This window comes from Blastomyces gilchristii, assembly GCF_000003855.2.
Source record: "Blastomyces gilchristii SLH14081 genomic scaffold supercont1.3, whole genome shotgun sequence".
Lineage (NCBI taxonomy): Eukaryota > Fungi > Ascomycota > Eurotiomycetes > Onygenales > Ajellomycetaceae > Blastomyces > Blastomyces gilchristii.
Window position 1 is genome coordinate 4953218 of NW_003101680.1, and position 26994 is coordinate 4980211.

Genomic DNA, 26994 nt, shown 5'->3' on the forward strand with positions numbered 1-26994 from the left:
AGAGTAGTGAAGTTCATAGATTTATCTTCTTTGAGAATACTTATTTCTCTATACTGTTTCTTGAAGTTCTTAACTAACTCTATCAAAGATATGACATCTTTATCATATCAGATATTCTTAGCTCATGCTTGTATATAATCTGCATTAATAGCTAGATTCACATTTAAGAAATCTTTCTTTAAGTTGAACTGTTCAGCTATATCTGTCTCTTTGATATTATCTTTGATAAGTGATCAGTCATTTAACTACTTCTCTATATCTCTGTTTTTCAGTGCTTTACAGAGATCATGATATTGAGTTCTCACATTATCTTGATAGTCCGCGGTTGTGAGTGAGAGTTAATCTCTTAATAAATAGATAATCTTCTTCATATTATTATTCTTACTATGTATATGTTATAGCTCTGTGACATTCACTGTTCTTTATATAACATCTCATATCTTTGTCATACCTTCATTCATTTTCTCATATTTCATATATTTAATTTTCCACACAGTGATCTTGATATTATATACTATCTTAGCCTCTGCAGTGACTTCTTCTGAACACTCAGGTTTCAGAGATTCTTCTAGTTCAGAGAAGATATCAGGTTTATCAAGATTGATGAAGTCTGATATCTTCTTGTTCTTTGCATATTCTAGCATATGCTTGTATCAAAGTTTTCAATCTTCAGAAATGCTAAGATGTACAGTTGTACTAGACATTGTCTTATCTATCATATCAGTTGAGTATTTTGAATAGATATGATCAGAATTCAGAGTGTATAATAGTCAAGTATATCAGAATGTATACTAGTGAGAATCTATCATCTCAGTTCAAATGATAGTTATCAGTTCAAATGAGGATTGAAATCAGTGTATGATATAACAGTCAAGTATTTCAGACTGTATATGAATGAGAAACAATCATCTCAGTTCAAATGATTGTTGTTCAATTTGAATGAGAATTGAGATTGATGTATCACACTTCTCTTCAGATGCTGTTTACCAGGAATCAGATATAACAGTCAAGTAGATTGAACTGTATACAAATGAGAATCAATTATCTCAGTTCAAATGATTGTTGTCAAATTTGAATGAGGATTGAGATTGTGATGTATTATGCTTCTCTTCAGATGCTGCTTATCAGGCTCATAACTGTTGAATTGAGTGTCACAGATGAATATGTTGAAGACATATGAATCTTATGTGTATCAAGATCTGCTTGTTATATTATTCATGTCCTATCTCCTATATCTATTTCATACAAAAGATAGAGCTATTTATAGTAAAATATATGTGCGAGCCAAGAGAGCTAGCATAAGCGAGTATTAGATGAGTGTTGTAGTAAGCTGATGATGATGATGAGAAATATTGTAGTAATACGATGTTGGTGGCGTTCAGTAGTGTATAACCTCTTTTTTCCTGACAGTATGTTTGCTGTGGTCTTTGTACCAAAGCATGTTGAGACGACACTCGTGAAGCTGTCGCAGCTCGGTGATCTCGGTTTCTTTGGCATTTAACCGTTCTTCACAGTGTTGCTTCACAGTTTCAAGGTCTGCCAATGTGTACAGTTCCTGAAACTAGTCACAGTCAGAATTGATAAAAATCCTACTGAGGGCTGTAGGGATTGGTATGAGGGGACCCTGGCCTCATCACTCGAATTTAGCTTTCTACGATCTATGCGTTCAGCTTGCTGAACCATAGCCGGATGCCAGAACTCCCTGATACCATCCGCAGAAAGGGTTGGGAGCACTTCGAGGAGATCCCAGAAATTCATATCCGCACATAATTTATCATTTCTTCTCCTGTTCTGTGGCTCTGAACGATCTCTATTAAATATCCCTGAGTAATCACCCACCCAGGTCTGTTTATCAAATCAGGAGGTCTCGCCGTTTTCTACAGATTTAAAGTTTCTAATCGGAGTAGAGGCAATATCCAACTCCACGCTTTCAGGTGGGCCAACGACGGAGCCGGGCAATCCAGCAGAAATAGAGAAGCATTGGGTCCTTGGAGTCCGAGGAAGTTGGGAGGGTCCAACTGGTGTCGACCAGAAGCGCTGGCAACTGTAACACGGTGAAAGTGGTGGAGACATTACCATTGCTGATTCCCACTCCTCCCTACGTATTACGCACCCGTGAGGCGGGTGAATTGGTGGTGAGGCAGGTGACCACGGGATCTCTGAGCCTGTCGTTTGTGAACCTGGGTTCATACCGCTTATAAAAAAACATTGGCATCGCCCAAGGAGATATTTATCGGGGGAGGCATTCTCTTCCTCATCTTTGAAAACGTCGATTTGCTCCCAGAACCGCAGTAGCCAGGTGTTGGAAGGTCACTCGGATCATTTTCCTTGGTTGTAAAACTTGACCGTTGCGTTTTTAGCTTTGAGGAGAAAAGTGACGACATGAGGATGTTCATCTGTGGAAATGGAACATGGGAAGTACAGAAATTTGGAAATTTGGAAAACTCGTGCAACAAGTTGAACGTAAATTTCAAGGAGGAATGTTATACATGATAAACAAAAGCAAAATAACGGTATGAATGAGGCACTGAGTTCTTCATAAGGCATATGGGCAGTTCGTATCTCCCAAGGAGATGTCTCCGGGAGAGATAGCATTCCAAATTTGTTCCCTGAATCTGTCATGATGGGGGCGCCATTAATTCGCTCCCACACATAGAACAGAAAGCAACAAATAGAAACAGCGCGGCTATATCTAGGTAAAAAGAGTTGGCTAATTTTCAGCTGCCTCGAAGGCCCATATGCCACGTGTAGTCCAAAAAAAAATCAGGATCTCTAGTCGCAAAAGAAAACCACCAGTCTGTGTCAGACTAACAGCAAAATACACAAAATAGCAAGAGTAAATAATGCGTCCGCCAAAGAGAGACTCCCTTTGACGAGGGCCCCCGCTGCACAAGCCGGTGAGATGGGAATACTGCTCCAGATCGAATGGGAGTGGAAATAAAGTTTGATATCTAGATCAAGCGAGACACGCTAAGCTATATATAGCTTAATCAGATCTTCACTAAACTTAATTTAGTATGGGCCCGTTTCATTTAGCGCCTTTCCGTTTTAGGCCGTCCTGAGCTTCAAATGTTCAAAAGATGTTCAGATTTCGTTCGACATCAAGAGTCGAAAATCCAGCAGAGGTGAGAGGCCCCCAATTGCTGCAAGCCTAGGGATTGCGCGGTTAAGAGCTCTATAGTGATTGTTCGCTTGTCCCAAAGGCATAAAAACACCCGAACTAACTTCCTTGAACTGTTCCCCTGTGAGTTCTCAAAAGAAATCAATCGTTTGCGCGAGAAGCTGTTTGCGTGGGATTGAACTCCGCTGCCCCAGGCGTGGAGAATAATGTTTCCGGAGCCAAATGGCCAGAAGAGGATATGATCGGGGCAGTGGCCAGGTATATACGGACCGCGTCGTTCGATCATTCGTTTATTCGTCGGATGCCACTGGACCATGCTGGAGCCATGAATCGCCCTACCTTCCTGCCGGGTGGGAAGAAGGCAGCCCTTATGGCGCAAACTCTTTGAAGCATATGGCGATGAGGAAAACTCTTTCGGACCAGCGTCCACTTACGGCACTTCATTTTTCGAACTTCCCCTGGGAACTAGCCAAGTACCTATGGGATTGTTTAGGGCGCTGGTGAGCAATATACCTATCCACCTTTGGCTCACATTTTTGAGACATCCCCATTTCTATTCTAAGGGGGCTCCCATTTAACTCCGAAATTTTAGCAGAAAGAGAACTTTGCATATCTGGAAAATATTCACAACAGTGTACCAGCTGGAGTTCAAAGAAATAGCACCCTTTTATTCCTTAAAAGCCTCCACGAAAAAGATGTCCCTCCATGACTACTCCCGGTTGATCCACTCCCCATCTCTGAAGTGGGGTACCGTTTTGACCATTTCAACAGATCATGCTGATCTCCATGAACTTGTTGAGATATCCAAAATTACCAACCTGGTGGCACTGGATATCACGGCCCCTTTTCCTGTTAAATCGACAGCCATTCCGGAGGACGATGCACCGATAACCAAGTTAACCGATCGCGTAGTGAGGAGCTGGAGCGAACTGGCAGTCTCTAGTAAAGCCTTCAACAACCTACGAGTATTGATGCTGCACCTACAGGCTGACGTTACCTTGCGCATTTTCTCATACCTGGATCAGTTCCCGTCGCTCGAGACTCTCATTGTAGTGGGTTGTCGGCAGCTTGCTGACAATAGCGCAAAGAGCGTAGGTCAACAACATGGATGGAGCACTCGTAGAGTCAATGCCACCAACAAAACTATCTACGAGTGCTATACGAACTATATTACGTCTGCAAACGCTGCAGCCAACTCGAAAGCGTCAGATTTACGCTCACTACCATTACTTGAGTTTTCTCTAGGAGCTCCAGATGCGAAAGACTATAAGGAGAAGCACAAGTCAGTTTGGTTTCATCGGCAGATCCAAAACTCCAATGTGGGACTGCTGAATAGGAAGCGGGCCACTGAGCGCGAGATTATTGGACCGGCGAACAACAGTGTGAAGAGGCAGCGCAGCAAGGCTGTCCCAAAGATCCAGAAGAGCATGAATACTATGGCCGATTTACTCGCAGAATTCGAAAGGTTTGATACCCCTCATTTTGAACGCCTTCGAAAAAGCCATGGTTTTCCAAACTAACCGATAGCTAGATAATGCTGGGGTAATGCCCGTGCGTAGCCCAATAGTAACACAGTTCAGTGCGGGGTCCCTGGAGATGCAACTAACTCACCAATCACATCTTGTCATCCATGTTCAATTTATGTCTGGCGCTTGCAGAGTAGCTCGTTGGATATAACAGACATACACTCAGTCAAATCTCACAAATGGTCCGCTTGGCGAATGTGGCTCAGAAAGCGATCCCGTACCCGCCATACCGTCGCATTGGTGCAGCGCTGGGCAATTTCCTCTCCTAGTTTATTCCTGTGGAAAATTACTCGTACAGGAATCCCCGGAGTTTGGGGCTTGGACGCATCACAAAACGATGGTGGTGCAAGGAAGCACTAGTGCCGCCGGGGTTGATACGATGGGGCTGCGACAAACTAAGCTTCCCTTAAATTGTTTCTCAAGTCGCGGATACCCCATTTGGAAAAGCGGCCAACACATCTCGCGGGGGAGAGACTGGACGGGCCCTCATTCTTAAAGTACTTTTGCTCTCCATCTGATTTCTCTAATTTCGATTCTTAAGAAGGTTACCTTCAACTAGACATTCCACACTTTTTGCATATGAATATAATATAGACACAACTATATTAATATATAGATGTATTCATTTTCGTCCAAGCTACTATTCACATTTACAATAAAATACAGCGTAAGGAGCGCAATAATAAGAAATTCTCGATTGGTTTGTTTGGGCTAGAAGGAACCTCGGGATGGATGGCCCCATGGAGTTCAATAGGCCCACTAAGCCGCAACAGGCAAGGCGTCGCAGCTCCACCTGGCCAGGCTGCGGGCGATGACTGGGCAAAATGACTGTGGCAGTTGATATCAGCGGGCAGCAGCCATCTCCCCAGTCGCTTGTCATCCTCCCTCCTCCAATTCCTTTCTCCCTGTCTTCTTTCCATTTATTCCCTTTCTACGAAAGCTCAATGCTCTGTTTTCCCTTCGTTTTTCTTCTTTATTCTTTGAATACAGAACCCCCCCCCCCAGCCTTAAGCCCTATGCGTTGTCTGTGGGAATCTCACCTTGCCCAGACTTTCCTTTGATCTCTTGCCCCTCCCTCACTGGCAAAGACACTCTTCGTTCTGCAAGCCCCCGTATCCCATTATAGAACAGGCCTTTATATACAGATATATAATTTTACAAATACGATATGGCGGACCGCGGTAGTCGATCACCTGCGGATGCTTCCAGGGACTCACGTTCCAGCATTGATTCACGCTCTCCAACTTCTAACAATGCTCCTTTCCGTCTGGGCACTATGCCCCCGTTACAACCCCGCCATAGCTTCAGTGATTCGTTACGTGCTGCTCCATCCTCTCCTAGAGCTCGTCGACAGCCATCCCTGCCCCAGTCTGCGGTCCAGAGCCTCATCGATAACCCACCTTCCGGAAATGCGGCGGATCCAGCCTTTGCGGGCCGTGATTGGACCCAAATATCGATTGGAGAGCTTGTCACCCCAAGTGATCTTCGATTTGTAGAGATGGATACAGGAATTGAAGAGGCTACGAAGGTATAGTTCGATATCTTTTCGGACTCGCTGAAATAATCAGTAATATTCCAGTAACCCGCTACTAATATGTGCCTTTGTTTGTTTCCCTATACCTACAGGTCCTTATCGACTCTGGCATCCCCGTTATTATGATTCGCGAAAAACCCGAAGATAAAGCTGCTATTGGCACTTTCGATTATGCGGACCTCAATGCATACCTCCTGCTTGTGGTAGGCTTGGTGCAGCCAAGCGAGGAGCATGTTGGGGCGATGAGAGAGCTGGCCAAAAAAGCTAGAGATGGGAAGGAAATCCCACTTAGAGATGTGAAGAAATTGGGCCTGAACGTGCCTATCACAAATCTTCCTCCCAGTGCCAGTTTGATGAGAGCGGTTGAGATATTTGGTGGTGGAATCCATCGGATTATTGTTACGAGAGAAGGTACAAACGAAGTTGTTGGTATATTCAGTCAGTGGCGGCTTGTGAAGTTTCTCTGGGAAAATGGACAGAGCTTTCCTGTCATCGATCAACTTTATCCACGGTCTTTGGCAGAGCTGAAGATAGGTTCGCAGCAAGTAATATCGATAAAGTATGTGCTAATAACATGTTGCGCCCTCTCGTTCGCTCTAAAACTTGCAATACCTGCTCTCAAAAATATACTAACTGGTTCTATAGCGGAGACAGGCCACTCTCTGAAGCCTTGGAATTAATGAACAGTGAAGGGATTTCGTCCATTGCAGTCGTCGATAATCAACTCAATGTCGTTGGAAACATATCTGTTGTAGACGTGAAGGTGTGTTCCTATATGGCTCCCTGTTATGGCTTGCGCTAACCCGAAGTCAGCTATTAACCAAATCATCCTCCCTTCCTCTCCTAAATGACACATGTATACATTTTATCTCCGTTATTCTATCAACCCGTGGTCTGCATGAGGGTAAAGACTCATTCCCGGTTTTCCATGTTCACCCGCAATCAACGTTAGCGCACACAGTGGCGAAGATAGTTGCTACAAGATCCCACAGGTATGGCACACGTATTTCCCAAGAGCCCCCTACGTTGTCAGTCACAATCGTTTACTTAAATAAAAATTTAGGATGTGGGTAACTGATCCCCAGTCCCCTGCGTCGTCGGGGCCTTCCACCCCTTCTCACTCTACCGTTCACATTCCCCTAAACAGCCCACCCACCGTTCCCGCCCAGCCTCGATCTCCATCTCCACCCCCATCCACTCCCTTGCCCAGCCTAGGGCCTACACCAAATAATAACTGGAACCTACCCCCTCCCACTGCTACCCCGCACCTTGGGCAACCTCATAATCCTGCGCCTCAACCCCCAGCTGGCCCTCCACAGCTTCCATATCCACCGTCGATCTCCACATCGATTCCAGCTGCCTCACTCCCCAGTGCGAGGCTATCTGGCCACCTGGTGGGTCTGGTAAGCTTGACTGACATCCTTAATCTCTATGCCCGCGCGAGCGGGTTAAGCCCCGCAGACCCGAGTATTTACCGTAGCCAGCGAAGGCGAAGCAGTAGCTCAAGTCTAGGGATACGAAAAAGTGGAGATGTCGGGCGGGACATTGGTAGGGATGTCTGGAATCGTGGAGGCACTTAGGCATTTGGAGGTAATTAGGAATAGCTTGTCTAGGCTCACCAGTTCAAGTACTTGTCGTTTTTCCCCTCTCCGCTCTTGTTTATCTCTCTTTCCCTGTCCCCTGTAGGAGTTATGGAAAACGCCGTGCATTATCGTATTGAGCCACTCACTCGTCGATAGTGGTGAGAGTTTGATAGTTGATGACTTTAAAGATCTTTGAAATCACTGGCATAAATCCACGGCATTTCTTTAGCATTTCAACTTCTCTGCTATCTTTTTGTAGGATGGTTGGTCTCATTAATCTCGGAGAAGCTAGCTAGATTATATGGCGGGCGCTATCAAAAGATTGCGCCGCTCAGATTCAATTTATACAGCTAAGAAGCACCAGTGGCACTGCTAGACTGGCCGGCGGGACCATGAATTTCACATTTGATCCCATTTGGTCTGGTCTCATACATTTCTTGGTGTGAGTCCCACCAGGATCAGATTTAATATAAGAATAGTAAATGAAAATAATTTCTCAGAATAAACAGTGAAAGATAATTATTCTTCAAAAATCAAAATAAAACTGAGATTGAAAATTAAATTCAGTTTTATTCAGTTGATAATTATTCATATAATCAGAATTTGATAATAATTATTGATAATATTATTAAAATAACAAGCATCAAACGCTCGCTTACGCTCGCTTTGCTGCTTGCGCAGCCCCCTCTACCACTTCCACCCTCTACCCCTACCCCCCTTACCACCCCTTCCACCCCCTACCCCCTCTACCACCACCACCACCTCTACCGCCCCGCAGTCCCCTCTACCCCCCCTTACCACCCCTACCCCCTCTACCATCACCACCGCCCCTACCACCCCGCAGCCCCCTCTATCACTTCCACCCTCTACCTCTACCTCTCTACCCCCCTCTTACCACCCCGACCACCCCTATCACCCTTACCACTCTCTTCCACCCTGTATCACCTCTATCACCATTATCAGATTAATCAGAGCTGTACAGGCTGCAGAGCCAGCTGTTCAATCCCATCTGAATTCAAAGAAGTACACATGACATCACATGAGATCATATTACAGAGCATTTGGTAAAATGAATATAGAGAAGAGTATAAGAAATGTAAATACTGTAGAGAATATATAAAAGAAGCAGAATGAAAAAAAGAATGAAGATTTGAAGATTGATTTGAGCTGTATGAGTCTAATATTTTTGATAGAATGCACATGATGTCACATTACAGTGTTTTTTGCATGGAAAAGTTGGTTTTTCTATAATATATAGAGAGATTAAATACATTTTCATATAAGTTTATTTTCTATTTTTTATATAAAAACTACTGAATTGCTTTCTTTGCAAATTAATTGCTTTCATTCACACACTTACTGCAGCTGCTGATTTATATAATCAGTGATTGCAAGCTCTCTATAAAAGACTATAACTATAGCAGCTAACTTCTCATAGTATAAATCATCTACTTTAAAAACTTCTTCATCAGATTATATTTTTCTTGCATATAAAAATTCACTTTAATTATTGCTAAAGGACCGCAGAATCGACAGGACATCTTTTTTTCCAGGAATCGTCTCGCTCAGTTCTATCTACAGGGATGACGACCGTTTCAATCGGGCCTTCGTCTTCATTTGTTTTAGACGTTCGAAGGCATGCGGCCATGCCTTTAGTTTGGATCCGATACTTCGAGAGAATTTCGACGAACTTAGGATGCAGCTCTGGCCACTGTCTCTGGAGAGGATGATCTGACGCAATGCAATGGGAGTACCTATGGCAGGAACAGTGCATAGGAATGGGCCTCCGACCCGAAAATCTTCGCTACGAATTGCCATCTTCAGTCTCATCACTAGTCAGAACTTGAACCGCGAGTCCTTCGGAAACGTCCTTGCGAGATGTGAGGTGACGGTAACGAGGCGGGGGGTTTCAGACAGAAACTACAGAAGAGGCGAGGCATAGTCTTCCTCGGAGCTCCTATTCATCCGCCTTCTAGAGCTGTTTGGGACAGGGAGAAAACTCCCACGAGACTAACGCGCGATGATCAGTAGAAGCCTAGAAAATGAGTACCGAACCGACACAACAAGAAAACCTTTTGAGATAAAACAACACCACACAGACGTGCAGCCACCACAGAAGAAAGAGGGCCAAAAAATATCAGCTCTGACATGTCGAAGGGTAAAGTTCTGGAAGGAAAGACCCTAGAACAATATAAAGCCAGGTGTTCAGTCCAGCTGGTTCTTTGGTGATTATGAATAATATCCCACAATTCTACCAAATTTGGTTTTTCATGGAGTTGAGAGGTTGAACATTTTTGTAGCGGGCCGCCATCGTGGGTGTTGTTGCACAACGATCGCCTCTCATTTAGTTACGGACTAACTAGCGCCCCGCAAACTACATAGCTTCCTCCTAAGATAGAACCAATCAGACTTACATGGGATGTATCGATATATCGTAGCATATACTCCGTAGACATATTCTGTGTTGCCAAAGGCACTTCTAGACATAAATAGTGCAGACCAGATATTCATTTTTACACCAATCATCCCCAAATTAATTCTATCTTCACGCTTTTCGAAATTCCCCGGCGCCTTGACAGGATACATCAACAGCCAACAAACAGCCAAACCTGTGACAGCCAATAACTAGCCAACCAGCCAACTGCCACCCCATCTTCTTAACTATGCATTTAATATTGGCCCGATCCTACCAATCGCGCCGCCTAGCCCCGGCAAACTGCACCATTCCAGCCTTCGCCAGATTGGTAGTTTAGCGGGTGGAAAAATAGAAAGAAAGTGGAGCCTCACCACCTTTTTAAAGTTTTTTAAAGTTATCTTTAGGTCAAGACTCACGGGCCTTACGAGCCATGAAGATGGGGAGTTTAAAATATGGGGAACGGGCGCTGGAGGGCTGAGGGGCTGAAGGAAGGGGCTTGGCGGGCTGGCGGGGGCGGCGGGCGGCGGGCGGCTGGCGGCGGGCGCAGGGGGCGAGAGGCAGGGCTTTTGATAAGGGATAGTTATCTGAGTGATTTTACGGAGTAATTATTTGCTTATTTTCGGAGTCAGTGCACTTTAATTTATTGGTTGGACGGCAAATTAGCAAGAGATGCATATGCATACATTTCCAAAAAGGCGGGGGGAAACAGTAAGATGAGAGAGAGTGCAGAAGCGTTGAAAAAAGTTACTCACTTCTCTTCTTTGAGAAGTCAGGTACTCCGTACGGAGTACATGAAGTTACATTACAATAATAACAATAATGGTAAACATTTGGACAGCCGAAAATTACCCTCGGCTAAAAAGCTAAGCGAGGGCACAGGGTTATCTACTTACATCTATATTCATCTTTAATAATTGTAAGTTACACTGTGTAAATAATAATAGGTATCTTGATGTTTCAGTTCCTAAGGTACTCAGAATGAAGTTTACCAATTGGCCACCTCTTAGATTATCGAGGCCTTTTGCGAATTAGGAGAGAGAGAGAAGAAAGAGAAAAAAAAGAAAAGAAAAGCATCAAGAAAAAGAAAAGAGAAAAGAAAAAGAAAGCAGAGATATTCAATAGAAGTTTCAGAATTAAACTCTTTTCATACACTATTTCTTCCCTGCATAAATAATCCGCCGCTTTTAGGCCCCTTGTTATTTATTTTATTCTTTTCTTTTCCTTTCTACCATTCCTCATCCCCTTTATTTAAACTAAATCTGCTTCATATACATACCAGTTCCAAAAGCGAAAACCACAAGTAAACCAAAAGGAAAAATATGAGGAGCGGGAAAACATGAATGTGGAGGGCATGAGGAATCTTGCTTCCCTCCGTCCGCCGCTCTCAGCCTCAGGCCTCCCGACTCCCAACCCCCGCGCTTATCGCCGCTCGCCACTACTCGCCACACAGAGATAACCAAATGATAACAAAATAGGCTTAACTATGAACAAGTTGCGCACGCTAGCTATGAGTGTATGCGCGCGTAGCTGGAGTATAGTGGTTGATAGATATATGTAAAACAACAATACCGCTCACAGAAGGTATCAGGTGTGTTAAGATCGCGACATTAAACAATAGAATTAGGTAAAGAGCACACAAGGTTAAAAAGCTGGAATATGTCAAAACATTATCAAATAAAATAAAAATAAAAATAGAAAATAGGAAATAAAATAATTTCCAAAAAAAAAAAAAAAAAAAAAAAAAAAAGTACAGTAGGGTAATGAAACATTGAAAGAAGATTTGGCAGCGAGGCATGGATATGACAAGAGGGCATAAAACAAAGGAAAGCAAAATTATGTGCTCTTTCTGTATTCTATCATAGCTTTCACCCTTTTCAAGCTGGACGCTATGAGCTATTCTCACGGGCTGGGTATGGACAAACAGGCTTTCTGCTCTGGATTCCCAGATGGGCAAGAGGAGAATCATAAAAAAAAAAAGAAAGAAAAAGAAAAAGAAGCACGGTGCGGGCATTGGGGTTTCCTTAACTGCCCGAGCTCTATACACACACATATCATCGTTTCGTTTCAGCTCTTTTTGACAAAAAGTAATTTGAAGGCTCAAATCAAGGGAAAATTGGGAGGCGTACGGTTACTAAAAAATGCACCAGGCAATGCGAAAAACGTAGAGAAGACGAAGATGGTGTGGTGGTCTTCATGCTTTTCAGCAGACAGAAAAAAAAAAATGAAAAAAAAAATAAAAAGAAAAGTAAATAAGAATACCAATGAAGTATTAGTGAGCGTGAGAGTATAAACGGATATACAGAAGACATGGATATAAAAGTTTATGTTCCTGCGCTTGGTGGTTCACAAATTATCCATCAGAAGGATGAGATACCAAATGTGTCTGAAAAGTCATATTTGAGGAACGGATTATCATCAGCGCCCTCGTGGGAAGCAGTGCTAAGCTCAAGGCCGTTGACGTCTGGAAGAGCGTCTTGGAAGAAGGAAGACGTTTCTGAACCGGGCATTCCTTCAGCGAAAAGGTCGTTGTTGTCCAGTATTGAATTCTGGAGATATTCACTTAAGCCCATTGTAAGCGCGTTTTGGTCGCAAAAACCTTGATTTACTGCTGGCGAAGGAAGGGATGGGTCAGCAAGACTTGAACCGGAGGTGGTCAGTGAGCCTGCCGAAGTTCCTCGGGAAACTGGGGATGTTCCAAGGCATGGCGTCTGGACCATAGGCTTCTTGGTATTAATTGGGATTGGTTTGCACTGGGCAGCCGGGTCGAGAGCTTGATTTTCCGGTTCCTGGACGCTTCCAGAAGAAGACATACAGTTATGATTATTCGAGTTACGAGAATCGGCACTGGCGCTAATGGAACTCTGTATTGGGGCGGAATTCACTGCGGAATTGTTGACACCCCAGTTGTACTCGGTGGCACTCGAGGGATAACTGCCTGGGGTTCCCATCCCTTCGGCTGAAGAATTGGTAGCTGGGGTATGGGCGTAGCGCATGCAGTCAAAGGAATTCATGCGTATAACTTGGTTTGCTCTGTATTGTGTGTTCAGGCGTCGAGGGCGCGGTTGCTGGAGATCCTGATATGATTGCCGCCGAATATTTGGAGCTGGCCTGACGCTTGACGTTCTTTGCTGACCAGTTGGAGAGACCTGCTGCACGGTTCGATATAATTGTTGGATATTTGAAGGTGGTCTTGTTGAATGGTTCCCTTGCTGTCGAGTTTGTTCCAGGTGCTGCTGCCACTGTTGCTGTTGTTGGGAAGGGTGGTTTATGGAATAGCTAGGAATAGACTTCTGCGGGTGAGATTCCGGTCGCACGGTTGATGATCCAGCGTGATGCAGGTGTGTAACATCAATGGCGGGATCCGAAGCAACTCGTCGGTTAAGTCTGTTACTCTGACCATTAAAATTGGTGAATCCCTGGCTTTCATAGCCGGGAGTGTTGTGTGAAATGGGGAGAGAATTGGGCCTTCCATTTGGCACTGATGGGCTGAACGGATTATTGAACATGCCCTCCACACCTGGTACGCCATTGAAGCGGTATATTGCCGAACCATATACTTCCGGAGCTGGTATCGGCCCTGTATGGTATGGATTGTGCATACCGTTCAACTGCGGGAATGGTTGACCGGCATGAGTTTTGGCAAAATTGGCCAACATGTACGGATGTAAATGTACATCCAACGATTGGGACCTGAGCTGAAGACTATCGATATGGCACCGACGTTTCCTACCGTGCTCATCATCTAATTCATCGTACATCTCCTCTCTCTCGACAGCTTCGAGCGTGATGCGCAAACCCTTTCCAGTTCGTTCCTTGTGAACTTCTGATGCACGCAGCGCGGACTCAAACCGTGCTTCCATGGTCCTATCCCCTCTTCTAGAAGCGGCGATGAATGCCCTTATTCAACAGTTAGGTGACTCAGGAACAAGCACTATAGTAGCGGGAGAAGGGAAAAAAGCTAACCTTTCTCGGTTTTCCAACCGTCGTTTAACATCTTCTTTCTCTCTTGCTTCTCTCTCCGCTTCTGTCTCATTTTTCTCTTCCAATTCCCTGGTGTCCCTCTTCTCTTTCACGCGAGTGGAAGTTGGAGAGGTCATGGCTATAGAGTCACCAGGGGCCAAGGAAAGTATTATATCTTACTGGGAGGCGAAGGGACAGGACAGAAGAACAGAGAAGCAGCCGTTCTGATATGAACAGGCGACGGTGTCTTGTAATAATAGAGGGGAATAAGGCTGTTGTGCAGTGTTTCGTAGAGTATATATATGAATGAGGTGGCACGAAATAAAACGTAACGTAATAAACAAGGGCTTGTGTTCTGTGTCTCTTTCTGGCATACGAGGGAGTTCAAACAAAAAGCAAATATTTCCCTCCGATGTGCTTGGCTATTGCATGGGGAACGATAACAGCAACAAGTTGTGTGACGGAGATGAGGAGCGAGGGGATATGTAGTAATAGTGGGGGATGTGGGAACTTGAAGACAAGCCAAGACAAAAAGTAATGGTGGAGGAAAGGGTCTGGGGAAGAATAGGTCGGGACCGAAAAGGATTTCGCTAGTCCAAGTCCCACCTTATACTTTCCGTCTTAACCACGGTTCCCTATGCTATGTATCTGCTACCTAGACTCTGATGGGCCGTGTGGGCCTGTAGTAGCTCGTGCTCTACACACGGGTCGAGCCAAACCCGGTCACTCTCCAGCTGTGCCGTTCGCAGGGAATAACAATTATTTATATTATTGAAATTAATGCTGGGAATTCAGAAGCGCCCGAGCTCAGACCACACGTAGCAAGCATGCATGTAGTAGGAATGAAGGACAAGCTAGCCACAGGCTTATGCAGGGGTCCAAAGTGTGAGCTGGGGAGGATTTACTCCTGCGTAGACGGTCTTCCTTTTACCCGTGGCAGAAACGTTGGGAGTATTTGCTCCTTCGATGTTCTTCTTCATCCTCTTTTTCTTAAAGAAGCAGCATAAGGGAAGAAGAGGCAGCAGCTGGGATGTATCACCGTAATCATTTAGATCCCGCGCAATCCAGAAATTGCTTCCTCGCCAGAAGCAAACCATGTGGGATTTATGGATATATAGCATTCGCAATATTTTACCACTATACTCGCTTCTACAATTGCGGAATGAGGGCGAGCAGGGCCAAAGGGAGGGCCTGTATCACACTTTACAATTTCGGTCCTGAAAACCGGCCATAAGGGCAGGGGAACATGAAATGGCCAAACTAACGAGTTGACTTTCCGGCGCCACTGTAAGCCAAAAGCTCTCGAGTCTCAAGGGGAGGGGGCTGGATGGGCACATAGTAGACCCATTCGGGCAGAGGAGAGGATGGGAATAGGTACACACCACCAAATGGCAACTTTAACCTTGAAATGAGCCTTATCAGCCCCCAGTGAGAACTGAAAAATGATTGTGTACCTACCTGAGACTTGGAAACCGTTCCAAGAGTACGCGCTCCCTCACTTACAGCATTCTCGCTTCCATGAACCAAGCATGGGGTAACAGGCAGGGCACCAAACAACACCAGACCGCACCAGATGGCACCAGATGGCACTATAATGGCCGCTGTAAGGGCAGAACAGACATCAAGGTACAGCAAAGCCCGGATATGGTTTGCAGGTTCCAGGTTGGCAGAGAACAAGCTGCGGATTTTAGTACCGAGTCTTGGTTGAGGTCAAAAGTTTCCTGATTGAGCTCGACCTGGTCTGGGCTTAGGGATGAAGGTCGGCAGCAGTCTACTAGACCTCTTGTGGACTAGTACGATCGTCCCCCTTTAGTGGCTGATCATTGGATCTGGCCAATAGGAGAACCTCATATGATTATATAATCGTCGCAGGCTCGTCAAAGTGCCCCGGGAGTAAATGAACCACGTACAACCCTGTTGACCTTGTTAGAGTGCACAGCATACAGATAATGGCGGCCTCAACATCTGCAGCATATCTGAGATACAACAAGAATATTGAGAGAGACAGAGGATCAATTGCCAAGAACTCCCTCTCTCGTCACCCAATCCCACTGATCTTTGCTGGGGTTGAACTACATAGTGTAGGGGGTGCCAGCAAACTAAGTTACAGCGTAGCCCTTTTTAAGTGGATTCCTTGGTTTAGCCTTGATCTTCAAAGTGGCTAAACCTCCCCTGGAAGGCAGTGGAAGCTCTGGCGCCGCTAAGGAATGCTCTTTTTGCTTTTTGCTCGTTTTTGTGGTCGAGCCTGGAGAGCGGGGTGATTTTTCGGGGTGTTCTGCTCAAACTCAGTTGGGCCAGCTGTCTGCCTACCGCTATTCCTATATATATTCGTTTCGCCACTCCAAGTGCCGATATTTTCCTACCTGGTTATTATTATCTTGTACCGCCATCGTTTGTACAGCACACCCAATGCAGAGCCATCTCCCCACTTCCACGAAGCCGAGGAGGACGAAACGCGAGCAAACATGCCCCTCTCGTCGACATAACACACCGCCGAAATCTTCAAGATGTTCCTCGCAGGGATACAAAAGTCAATCATATATCAATGACAGGTACCCCCTGTCAATCTTGTCAGCACTAAAAGAAGAATTTCGGAGAATATAATACAGCTACTTAGGTGCTCCTATGGTAGTGCCACCGGTACACATCCGACGGCTTAACGTACTTGTGGCAACTAAACACGAACACTCCAAATACATATCCGGCATGTTCTATCTGCCGGACTACAGACAAGCCAGATGAGTCGCTATAACTTGTTTACAATAAAACGGATTTTTCCCGTGCATATTTTGCCACAGTGAGAGGGAGCGCTTAGCAGCATCCACCCTTCCGCCGCAAGGGTGCGAGGCTTTTATCGCTTCGGGATTTGCACGTTAATGGAATCAAAAGTAAATCTCCAATATACTTTCCCATAAAAGTAAGATCTACTATATGTACCAATTGACCGTACAATTTGGGTGCCCCTAGATAAAATTGAAGGATATCCCATTTGATTATACATACACCACCCTTTTTTACTAAATACACCACAGCTATTTCAATTAAGGAATAGTGTGGTAATTGGCTTTCCATTAATTAATATGTAAAAAACTGGAAATCTTATGTACACTATCAACACAGATAAAAAGCAGTGATTAAGAATGAGAAGTAGTGATAAAAAAAGCAACGTCTGCATTCTTCTCTTCTCTCTACTAGATTTTTCTGCAACTATCTGTTTAATCCTGTATAGTTTATATAGTGGAGGTTCTCTCTAAATCCTCTTCAATAGATGAAGCAGTGCTATAAGCATTGCTAGAATAAGTGGAGCAAATGAAGTATGTATATAGACTGTAGATGGGCAGTTAGCTAGCTAACTAGCTAGAGACCTCTATTCTCATAGAGATCTGGTGGATATGAGGGATAGAGAGGTAGCCAGGATATATTGCAAGGCGGGCAGGCAGACAGGCAGTGCAGCCATCAATCTCTATTCTCATAGATATATATATCGGGGATATAGAAGCCAGACAGGCCGGCAACTAGCTAGGAATATCTCTATTTGATGTCAGATCTCATGAATATATTTGCAGGCAGGCAGCTAGCTAGCTAGGGGGCCTCTACTCTCACAGTGATCTTGCAGATATATTGCAGGCAGACAGTCAGAAGTTTTTTACATATTAATTACTGGAAAGATAATTACCGAACTAAACAGAGTCCTTTATATATAGCAGAGGGGTTATTTAGTAAAAAGTATGGTGTATGTAAACACCCATGTAAAAAGATATTAACAAAAATAGAAATTAAAATTAAAATTATGGGCTGGTAACTGAAGCGCCTGACATAAATATTGCGTATGGCACGCAAATCACAACTCCTGAGAATACTGTACCTGCTTTTAGGGCGCTCTTGATTCCCCATTCTGCTACCTTTTTTTTAAATTAATTGTAATGCACGTTGAGGTCACCTGGCAAGGAGGGGGAGCGGAATAAATAGAAAGTTATAATGATAGGTGAACTATTGCTGTATATGCACCTTGTTTACTGTTGCATGGGCAATAGTTACGCTGCGTACATGGATTTCATGCACACATGATGTGCTGGCGTCATGGCAGCTCCACAGGTGAGGATATATGCACACTTAGGCAGGTACAATGTACTCCGTACAGGCCCATGTACTGTACAAAGAGAAGAAGACAGATTCCAGTGACCACAAACCCACAACAATCCATTTGAAGAACTAAGGCAATATGACAACATCATACTGCACGCCAACTGTTTAGGGTAGGTCTCTTATGCAGGAGTCATGGATTATTTTATCTAATTATTGCATATGAATACAATGCAATTGTCCGACTAGTTTTTCATGTGGAGGGAAAAGGCGGTTGAATTGTCGGGTTTCCCGACCGTCGAGGCATAGCTAGGGATGCCTGTCTTAAAATGCCACGTCAGGAGAGAGGGGATAGTGGGGGGAGACGGGACACTCCTAAAATTCCTATATTAGAAAGAAGAAAAAAAGGACTTATTTCTTTGCGTTTCTTTGGCTTTTCTATTCAATATTCCTTAAACCGAATAGCTAAGCTTTTCATCATCATGACTCCCAACTTCTACTTCGCAGACGGGCAATTTGATTTCAACGAATCTAGTAGCGCCGCTCCCGAACGAACTGATGGTTCGTCTGAGTTTAGCAACGGTTGGATCTACTAAGGATCGCCAGGCTCCACTTGAAGCGCACGGCACGCCGGCCAGCCCGGTTAGTTAGTTACCTTTTCAATTTGATTACGATAAGCCCCGTACATGCGCTGTGTGATAAGAACTTTTTTTTTTTTTTTTTTTTTTTTTTTTTTTTTTTTTTTTTTTTTGTTTACCACTATAAAATCTGGGGTTCTAGAATTTGACAAGGAATAACTAGAAGGAATGCGAAAGCAAGAAAAAAGAGTAAAAAAGAGTACAGGAGCCGCGGAGTCTCATTAGATTGGTCAAAATTGGGAGCCAGTATTAAACAAAGAGGGAAACAACGCTTCCACTTCGAAAAGAACTTGGAAGTCTCGTTGAAAAAAGTCACTAGCTTCGTAATGTTTGCCAGCTATTTCTTGGTCGGCTTTATAGATTCCTGCGTCATGCTTGGTTTATTTATCTCGATTTCCCAACCCCCCTTCGCTTCTGTCGTTCACGCTCTCGTTTTCAACAAGCTAGTTCAAAGAGCGAAGAGAAAGGGTGGTGAATTGCAAATAGTACAATCATGCTATGCCTAAGGGAGGTACACGCCCCTGCTCTTCCTTTTCCTCCGTTCCAAGCTTATACGAAACCTTATACCGCAGTTTAACCAAGTTCCCGTTCCCGAATGGGATTCCACTCAAGTGCATTTCAAGACGAACTCCATTCTGCTGCAGCGGGGCTATGTTACGTCCAGACTGTGGCGTCAGTTGTAAATTATATGCCTGTTTAGTAGTTAACGGCATTAGTACATGGGACTATGTGGGTCGTTGATAGAGGGGAGGGGTAAAAAGGATAATACGGCCGGAGGGGAAGGGAGGAGGGTGCTGAGAGAGGGAGCGCGGGAGGGAGGGAGGGAAGCGGGAAGACGGATTACCTTCTCAATTGCAACTTGGAAGTGGAGGTCCGAAATTGGTTGGCTGGTATTGTTTGAAAAGGAGACTACTACATGAATCTTCTGATCCCCTGCATTCCTACAGGCGGCGAAATCAATGCCTATCGATGACTTCAGGACTTGTACCTTGCTGGTGCTAGGCAGATTGTTCTCCGGAAGGGCCGAGGCGAAGGTCCATTCATCATCCCCTGCAGTAGCTGTGGGTGCTGTCGGCGGCGTTGCTCTCTGAGACATTCCCTGCCCTAGGTCAAGAAGGGACGATGGTGAGGAGCTAGAGACCAGGGAGCTTTGCAGGTGGTTGAACGGTGACGATGTCTGGGAACGTGCCGAGCCTAGAGATGCGAATGTATCCGCTGGTGGGGTCGTTGCTGTTAGTTGTGGTTGCTGGATTGAGGCTGGCATAGATGTCGGGGGCTGGGTTTCCGACACTGAGACAGCAGATGTGGAAAGGGCTGGGCTATTAAACAGGTTTCCGGATAGTGATGATGTAGACGAGAGCCCCGGTAACGTCGATAGACCTTGCAGGTGTTAACTTGATTCGCACAATTTTCAGGGCTAACTTACCTGAGCTGAGGCCATGTCCGAGAGATATGCCGCCACCTTGTGGTTGTGAATTTTCTTGAAATGAAAGACCAAGGAGGTCGCCCTCCGATGACAGTGGAGCTTGCGATTGCGACGTACTGACAGTCGTGCTGCCATTGGAGCTAGGTTCAGTATCGTCGCCAAAATCGATCAAGGATAACTCATTATCGGAATTCTTCTTCACGCCGGTCTTTGTCCCCAGCGTTCCTTTCGGAATTTTGGCAGCCCCATCTAGGTCGCCCGACTTCACTAACTTATAGCGCTGGATCGTCCGATGTATGCTATCATTGATTTCTAAGAGTTTGGCAACAGCTTCTGAATCATCCGACTCCTCCTCGCACATTTTCTGGATTTTCGGATGTGCGCTTTGCAGAGCGTTGGCGAGTTCCTGGAAGTTTTCATTAAACGCAATCCTATTTTTTATTTTATTTTTTGATTTAAGGCATTACCGACCTCAAAGACATCCCCTTCTGTTAATTTATCACCTGCTTTGTAACTTTGAAGCATTTCCTCCAAAAGCTTCGCCTTTTGTTGGACCTTGGCGACCTCTTCAGCAGCCTTCGCTCGGTAGTCCGTTTTATGTCTCAAGTCATACCCCGCCATCACTTTCATCAACCTGTTCGCTTCCTGTAGGTCTTCAGGGCCTCCTCTTCGAATGAGCTCTTGAAGTTTAGCTGATTGGGCAGCTCGTTCCTCTTCTTCCATTTCCTCAGCAGATTGGAGATTCTAACCTCATGGTCAATATTACCCTAACACAGTAGGAAGATAAATGACGACATACATCGCTAGGATTTAAGACTGCAGCATCCTCCCGCCGAATTTCCGGGAACATGTAACCTTTGTAAAGTAGCAGGCGATGCATATCCCTGATAAACCCCAAATCCTCCTTGTATCGTGATGTTTGACATATTGTCTGTCGCCATTCCTCGATCGACTCTAGAATTCGATGCTGTACCCTGGATGGTCGGATCGGAGGGCGTTCGGGGAATCTCCGTACCAGTTCATTAAGGAATTCTTTCGTGCTGATTTGGAGATGAAATGGATATCCGCAATTCTTCACACATATATCAAGAAGCTAACACCATTATCACCATCAGTATCCCACTCCTTCCGACTTGGAAGGCACCACGACATACCGCTAAGGCGAGCAACGCGACATTGGGATTCCGCGAATTAATGAGCTGTACTATGCTGACAGCGGCTTCCCGAGGCCTTCTCAATCGCCAGAGTCAATGAAATAGTAGATAAAAGGGACAGTTTCGAGCCAAGGAACTCACGCATTGCCCTTTTTGGAGTTTATCAGATCCGCTACTTCGAGGTTCAGAGCGAGGTTGGGTTCGAAATTCTGTGGGTCGCAAGCATTGTCTATAGCGAAACAATGTTAAATTAAAGGACGTGGAAGATACTGTGAGAGGTAGGAAGCAAAAGGAACCTACGGATGTATCGTTGTAGCGTTGATTGCGCGGGTTCAGCGTAGGCACCAAATCGGTCCCTCGCTGCCATGCGTGCTGAAGTCGCCTCCAGGTTGACAGATAGATAAGAGAATCAAAACCTAAAATGGGAAATCTGAAAGCGTAGAATGAAAGCTGCTTTTCTCCCGCCACGTAATAAAGGATGCGTCGGCCGTTCTGTCGTGATATCAATGATGACGAGGATGATGCTGGTATTGGACATTGGAAGAGATTATGTAGTTGACCATTTCCTCTTTCATCCACGTGGGGTTGAGGCTCAAGTCTCCTCTTCAGCCCAATACAACAACTCCACCTCGCCAACACCAACATGAACAACAACATCTTAGCAAAGGCCTTGTCCAGTGAACTCGGGAGACATTGGTAAGAACTTGCCTGCCAGGCCTGCTTCCGGGCAACTAATCGCGGAAACTGGCCCGTTCAATCTGCCGGCCCTTTGATCCATTTATTTACACAGAGCTGGGGACTTAGCTAAATAACTTTGCTTTCTACCTTGCGATTCCATTCTGACTTCTTCGTCAGTACATATTATTGAGCGGAATGATATGTTTCTCCGTGATTACGGGAATGGGCCTGCTTCTTTCTACAACAAAATATCTCGTACTGCAGCTGCCAAATTTTTAAATTCCACCCCTACTTTTGAGTGTCTACATCGATTGCCACAGCTTTTTGAATGGCTCTTAATGATAGCCACAACTTCTCATCAGGATCCTTCACTCATCAGGGTCCCCACTGCTACGGTAGCTATCTCTGGGATGTCATCTCTGTCTTTATTCTCTCAAAACCCTACGGCAATGGACGCTAACAATGCCCGTGCTTGTTTCCCATCTAGCTAAACAATCCCCAAACTTAAACGCCAGAAGCGAACAACCTCATGGACACAGTTCGAGTTCTCCATTCGTTTCCACACATGTCATCAGTACCGCACCTGGACTGGCGGGAACATAACAATGGTGAAAATTACATCCAATTTTGAATTTAGCCCTTGCCACCTAGATAGCTCTTGCTCATTTCAATAAGCGACGGCATCCCTTACCCCGAATTATCTTCTATTCTAGGGAAGGTTCCAGGAGCAGTGAAGTTTATCATACGAGCGAAGAACTTGAGCACGTCTACCACGTTCAAAAACTTGTCACGGGATAAACGGCGGAGACGCTACAGCCAGTGTCAGCACTGTCAGAAATCTCATACCACGCGTCTCAATCTTTATATTCATCTTCCTCATTTCCAGTACCGGGCTCCGCTTTGGTAACGACGCGGAAAAGCTCCGCAGTTTCCAGGAGGAAAGAAAGCTGGACCTCGCTGGTATGTTCCCAATCAACTAGCAGCTTGTGTTCATAACAGACATGGTGCGGCTAAGCCTCAAGTTTATTCGACAGAGACGATGAAATTGAAATTGAACTGAAATTAAAGATCCGTCATATGCCCTCGGCAAAGTGCTCATGTATATACGATAGGACACTTTACGACGTCAAAGCCGTTGGCAATGCGGGATAATTACTTAGCACCTTAGTTCAATACTTCAAGCTGATGATAAAAATACACAGCTACCTCCTCGGTGCGGCGCTATGGCATCTACACTCTCGAGGGTTAGAGCGTCGGTTGAGGTTAATGTATTCAGGTTTATTGCCCCAGTGTCCAGTCTCGCCATTCACCCGACTAGGGTCCCAAGGGGTGGGCGGCTTTGAGCTTCAGCGTTCCTTTCTTTTCCAAACCCGGACAATGGTTAATAACTGTAATGCTTGTTCTGAGTGAGAGTTTTAAACGCCCTATAGGGGTGGACCTACACGCCTAGACAACGTTGAGATCTAGCACAACGCTTCATAGTATATTGAGTCTGGAACACGGGAAAAAATTGAATATGAATCGCATGGGGTATTATTGCCTGATCGCTTGAAGAATGGATTGCAGGAATGTTACCTCCCGTCTAACAGCGCTGGTGACCGCTACATTAACGCAAGGACGTTAGGGAACTGACAGCCTAGTTATTTCACAGCCCTTTAATAGACATTACCTTCCTGGGGAAGGATAGTTCTCAATTCTTCAAAATATTATTCGAATGTCTTTTTTGTTCACCGTTGTCGCAAATGATAGACCCTCATTATTTAAGTCAACTACAACTTTTTTTCTTATTTCAAATCGGAATTAGGTTATTCCCCGCTACTGCGCCAAGACCGGCGCCAACCTCGCAAGCACGTTCGTCATGACAAAATCCGTATTATTACCTCATAACAATTGAACTTCTATCTCTCTCTTTTTCTTTTTTTTTTTCGGCTTTAGTAAAAGACCTCCTACATTACATCACCCCGTTTTCTTTTTTTAAAAAAGAGAAGGAAACATGGTTCGACACAAGAAAGATAACTTCGGCAAACGAGGAAGAGGAGGCAACTATTCATCGCAACCCCGCCAACGATTTCGGGACTCCTCTGTCGACGGCGACCCCGACGCGCCCAAGAAATTCCCCTTTAAAGCTGCCTGTTGGGACCTGGGTCATTGTGACCCTAAGCGATGCTCCGGCAAAAAGCTGATGCAACATGGTGTTATGCGCGAGCTACAGATCGGACAGAAATTCGCCGGGGTTGTGATTTCGTGAGTGTAGACCTACAACGCACACAGTTTTCGGATTCCCCCACCCCAATATTGCAAACTTCCATTTCGTTTGTTTTTTCTGCATGCTAATATCTCCTTTTCCGCTCTGATTTTTTCTAGACCTAATGCGAAGCGCACGATCTCCCCGGCTGATCGCGAGTTGCTGGAACAATATGGGGCTGCGGTTGTGGAATGTTCGTGGGTGAGGACTCAGGAAGTCCCCTGGTCGAAAATTGGGGGGAAGTGTGAGAGATTATGTGAGTACTTCCTTATTTTTTTCTCCCCGTCCTACGAATGAGATGCCTTTTTCCCACATGGCGGGCCATTGGAACTTCATCAAATAAGCCACGATTAACTTACACAGTTCCCGTAGTACCTTACCTCGTTGCTGCAAACTCAGTCAATTACGGACGTCCCTGGCGGCTAAACTGCGCAGAGGCACTAGCGGCTGCCTTCTACATATGCGGGCATGAGGATTGGGCTGGCGAAGTTCTAAAAAAGTTTTCGTACGGCAGGGCATTTTTGGAGATCAATTCTCAACTTTTGAAACGATATGCAGCTTGTAAAACGGAAGAGGATGTGAAGAATACGCAGGAATACTGGTTGGAAAAAATCGAGAGGGAGTATTCTGAGAGTCGGGTGGACAAGGGGACCGATGATATGTGGACCGTTGGGAATACGAACAGACGAAATATCCCAGATTCAGAAGGTGAGGAGGAAGAGGAGGAAAGTGAAGATGGAGAAGAATCTGGAGGACAGGATGACGAGGAAGATTATTCAGACAGAGACCTGTATGCGCTGCCTGAGGAATCGGATGATGAAGAGGAGATGGCAGAGTTACGCCGGAGAGTACTGAATTCAAAGCCGTTTACGAATGTCACAACAGATGAAACGGAATCCAAGCCGCAGCTCGAGAAAACTAAGAGGCCAGAAGCACCTAGGAACGGCGCCGCCGGAACAGTTTTGGGTTCTAGACAAGCCAACATCCTTGATGATGACGGCAATGGCGATGATAGTCAAGATGACAGTGAAGACGCAACCTTTGACAAAATCATTAATGCCACCGTCACTACGGACCGGACGGGAATCCTTGCGAAACAGCGGGGATAGAACAACCCACAGTTGTAATAAGATGGCACTTTTCTCCATTACCTTGATGCATAGGTGACTATCTGCACACCCCTTGCTTTTGGTCCCCCGCCACGAACGTCACCGTACAGGATAGGCTTATTTTTTTGAATAACTAAACGAATTCAACGCCAATAGTCACATAATCTTTTGGCGTTCTTTGGTGGTCGTTTGGGCTTGCTAGGTGTCTGCGTGTCTACGTACTGTACCACTCTAAATAGCTGTAGTTGTTATTTTGGCGGGACATAGCTGTATCCCGACACAGTCTGGTTTGTACTCGGCACTGCGTCTGCATGGATGCGTCCCCTGTCTGGGTTAAAGCAGCATCTGCCACCTGCCAACTCTTAGCCTTACCATACGGGAAGAACGTAGGGTTAATTTACGGTGATTACACCGTGGATCCACCATTCCACCCGTGTCACGTGTCGCCGATTGTAACACATGTTCCACCATTATATTCAGCAACACATCACTGAATATTAAATGTCAAGATGGTGTTGAGATGGCACAGAACTTTCTAACATCATCATGACACTACTCAGTAACTGTGTAATTGACAGATGTCATTATCAGAATACTACTAAGATATTATAAGACACTGTATACTGTTCTGTCAGTGAAATCAATATACTATTAAGCTAGTTACCTGATCTCAGATCAACTATCTATCTAAAGAAATGAGATATCTCAATTGTAATACAAATATCTTATTGCTCAAGACTCATATATTAAATAATCATCATTTTTATCACTATTCTGTATTAAAATGTTATACAATGCTGTCTTTCAAATCACCAGCAGTCTGATAATAGTGTAATTATCAGAATTCTCTTATAAAATCAGCAGATTCAGTAGATAATCATGCATGACATGATATAGAGAAATAAGTATAAAGAAAATTCACTTAACTTCTCTTATTTTATGAATAAATATAATTATAATTCAGTCAAGCTCTGTTCTCTGATATTAAATGATATTCTCTTTTATAAGAGAGATTCAGTGAATGTGATCTCTGATTTATATATTAATAAGTTAATAACTGATTAATTGATTAATTGATTGAATAGACATACTGAACTAAGAATATTAACTTATTATAGAAAAGTATTGAACAGTGATCTGATTTCAAAACTGAGAGCTTATTTCAATCAGTGTTATAGAATTTTCATAGCTTATTAAGAAATGAATAAAGCAATTCAAGCTTAAAGAGATTTATAAATTATATACTGACTTTCTCTGATATCTTATTTAATAATAGATGATTAAAAATCTTCAGAGTAATATAATCTTTTATTAACTTTAACTTAATAGAGTAGTTCAGTAAATTATTATTCTTATCTTTAACTTCTTCATTTATTCTCAGCAGATTATTGAACAGTGCTGAATAAACTGTATACAAATCTTGAATCTTCTGTGCCAGATATATATCAGAGCTGTTAAAGAAATCTCTTAATATTAGTTATAAAGTTCAGTGAAAGCTCTTCTATAAGAGTAGTATCTTTT

General features: G+C 44.4%; 8 protein-coding genes across 9 annotated transcripts; 3 read left to right on the plus strand and 5 right to left on the minus strand.

Annotated features, from left to right (window-relative positions):
* Positions 1-1378: 1378 nt before the first annotated feature.
* BDBG_16594 (uncharacterized protein) lies at positions 1379-1758 on the minus strand (the record flags this gene model as incomplete). The annotated part of the gene is made up of 2 exons (XM_031724518.1): positions 1379-1561; positions 1594-1758. The coding sequence occupies 2 exons, from the start codon at positions 1756-1758 to the stop codon at positions 1379-1381; spliced, it is 348 nt and encodes a 115-aa protein (XP_031577137.1).
* A 545-nt stretch (positions 1759-2303) lies between these two features.
* BDBG_16595 (uncharacterized protein) lies at positions 2304-2867 on the minus strand. Its single transcript, XM_031724519.1, has one exon. It carries the CDS (start codon positions 2620-2622, stop codon positions 2320-2322), a length of 303 nt encoding a protein of 100 aa, XP_031577138.1. The 5' UTR covers positions 2623-2867; the 3' UTR covers positions 2304-2319.
* A 221-nt stretch (positions 2868-3088) lies between these two features.
* BDBG_02536 lies at positions 3089-5387 on the plus strand. Of its 2 annotated transcripts, XM_031720829.1 has the most exons (4): positions 3089-3125; positions 3260-3621; positions 3714-4586; positions 4653-5387. In XM_031720829.1, exons 2-4 carry the CDS (start codon positions 3344-3346, stop codon positions 4654-4656), a joined length of 1155 nt encoding a protein of 384 aa, XP_031577140.1. In that variant the 5' UTR covers positions 3089-3125; positions 3260-3343; the 3' UTR covers positions 4657-5387. The 2 variants fall into 2 exon arrangements, with proteins under 2 accessions (XP_031577140.1, XP_031577139.1); XM_031720828.1 differs by having other exon boundaries at positions 3089-3621.
* Positions 5388-5439: 52 nt separating this feature from the next.
* On the plus strand, positions 5440-8279 carry BDBG_02537 (CBS domain-containing protein). The gene is made up of 5 exons (XM_002627820.2): positions 5440-6175; positions 6274-6740; positions 6827-6944; positions 6995-7173; positions 7245-8279. The coding sequence occupies exons 1-5, from the start codon at positions 5816-5818 to the stop codon at positions 7759-7761; spliced, it is 1641 nt and encodes a 546-aa protein (XP_002627866.1). The 5' UTR covers positions 5440-5815; the 3' UTR covers positions 7762-8279.
* Positions 8280-9339: 1060 nt separating this feature from the next.
* On the minus strand, positions 9340-9582 carry BDBG_16596 (uncharacterized protein; the record flags this gene model as incomplete). Its single annotated transcript, XM_031724520.1, has 1 exon — positions 9340-9582. One exon carries the CDS (start codon positions 9580-9582, stop codon positions 9340-9342), a length of 243 nt encoding a protein of 80 aa, XP_031577141.1.
* Positions 9583-12133: 2551 nt separating this feature from the next.
* Positions 12134-15855, minus strand: BDBG_02538 (uncharacterized protein). The gene is made up of 2 exons (XM_031720830.1): positions 14144-15855; positions 12134-14077 (listed from the first exon to the last, which is right to left on the minus strand). Exons 1-2 carry the CDS (start codon positions 14275-14277, stop codon positions 12538-12540), a joined length of 1674 nt encoding a protein of 557 aa, XP_031577142.1. The 5' UTR covers positions 14278-15855; the 3' UTR covers positions 12134-12537.
* Positions 15856-18949: 3094 nt separating this feature from the next.
* Positions 18950-22390, minus strand: BDBG_02540 (VHS domain-containing protein). The gene is made up of 8 exons (XM_002627823.2): positions 21742-22390; positions 21583-21670; positions 21442-21517; positions 21087-21380; positions 20759-21031; positions 20288-20693; positions 19706-20241; positions 18950-19553 (listed from the first exon to the last, which is right to left on the minus strand). The coding sequence occupies exons 1-8, from the start codon at positions 21806-21808 to the stop codon at positions 19353-19355; spliced, it is 1941 nt and encodes a 646-aa protein (XP_002627869.1). The 5' UTR covers positions 21809-22390; the 3' UTR covers positions 18950-19352.
* Positions 22391-24030: 1640 nt separating this feature from the next.
* Positions 24031-25473, plus strand: BDBG_02541 (pre-rRNA-processing protein TSR3; the record flags this gene model as incomplete). Its single annotated transcript, XM_031720831.1, has 3 exons — positions 24031-24363; positions 24484-24620; positions 24728-25473. The coding sequence occupies exons 1-3, from the start codon at positions 24113-24115 to the stop codon at positions 25471-25473; spliced, it is 1134 nt and encodes a 377-aa protein (XP_031577143.1). The 5' UTR covers positions 24031-24112.
* Between the last annotated feature and the right edge of the window lie 1521 nt (positions 25474-26994).

What these genes read in the sequence shown, in the direction of transcription:
- BDBG_16595 (XM_031724519.1), bottom strand. Translation starts at nt 2,622, where the DNA reads ATGACAGATTCAGGGAACAAATTTGGAATGCTATCTCTCCCGGAGACA.
- BDBG_02536 (XM_031720828.1), top strand. Translation starts at nt 3,344, where the DNA reads ATGGCCAGAAGAGGATATGATCGGGGCAGTGGCCAGGTATATACGGAC. An exon ending in TGGGATTGTTTAGGGCGCTG is followed by an intron (nt 3,622 to 3,713) that starts GTGAGCAATATA and finishes CCGAAATTTTAG; the next exon opens with CAGAAAGAGAACTTTGCATA.
- BDBG_02537 (XM_002627820.2), top strand. Translation starts at nt 5,816, where the DNA reads ATGGCGGACCGCGGTAGTCGATCACCTGCGGATGCTTCCAGGGACTCA. An exon ending in GAATTGAAGAGGCTACGAAG is followed by an intron (nt 6,176 to 6,273) that starts GTATAGTTCGAT and finishes CTATACCTACAG; the next exon opens with GTCCTTATCGACTCTGGCAT. An exon ending in CAGCAAGTAATATCGATAAA is followed by an intron (nt 6,741 to 6,826) that starts GTATGTGCTAAT and finishes CTGGTTCTATAG; the next exon opens with CGGAGACAGGCCACTCTCTG.
- BDBG_02538 (XM_031720830.1), bottom strand. Translation starts at nt 14,277, where the DNA reads ATGACCTCTCCAACTTCCACTCGCGTGAAAGAGAAGAGGGACACCAGG. An exon ending in CGGTTGGAAAACCGAGAAAG is followed by an intron (nt 14,078 to 14,143) that starts GTTAGCTTTTTT and finishes CTGTTGAATAAG; the next exon opens with GGCATTCATCGCCGCTTCTA.
- BDBG_02540 (XM_002627823.2), bottom strand. Translation starts at nt 21,808, where the DNA reads ATGGCAGCGAGGGACCGATTTGGTGCCTACGCTGAACCCGCGCAATCA. An exon ending in TCGCGTTGCTCGCCTTAGCG is followed by an intron (nt 21,381 to 21,441) that starts GTATGTCGTGGT and finishes TAATGGTGTTAG; the next exon opens with CTTCTTGATATATGTGTGAA. An exon ending in CAGAAGGGGATGTCTTTGAG is followed by an intron (nt 20,694 to 20,758) that starts GTCGGTAATGCC and finishes GAAAACTTCCAG; the next exon opens with GAACTCGCCAACGCTCTGCA.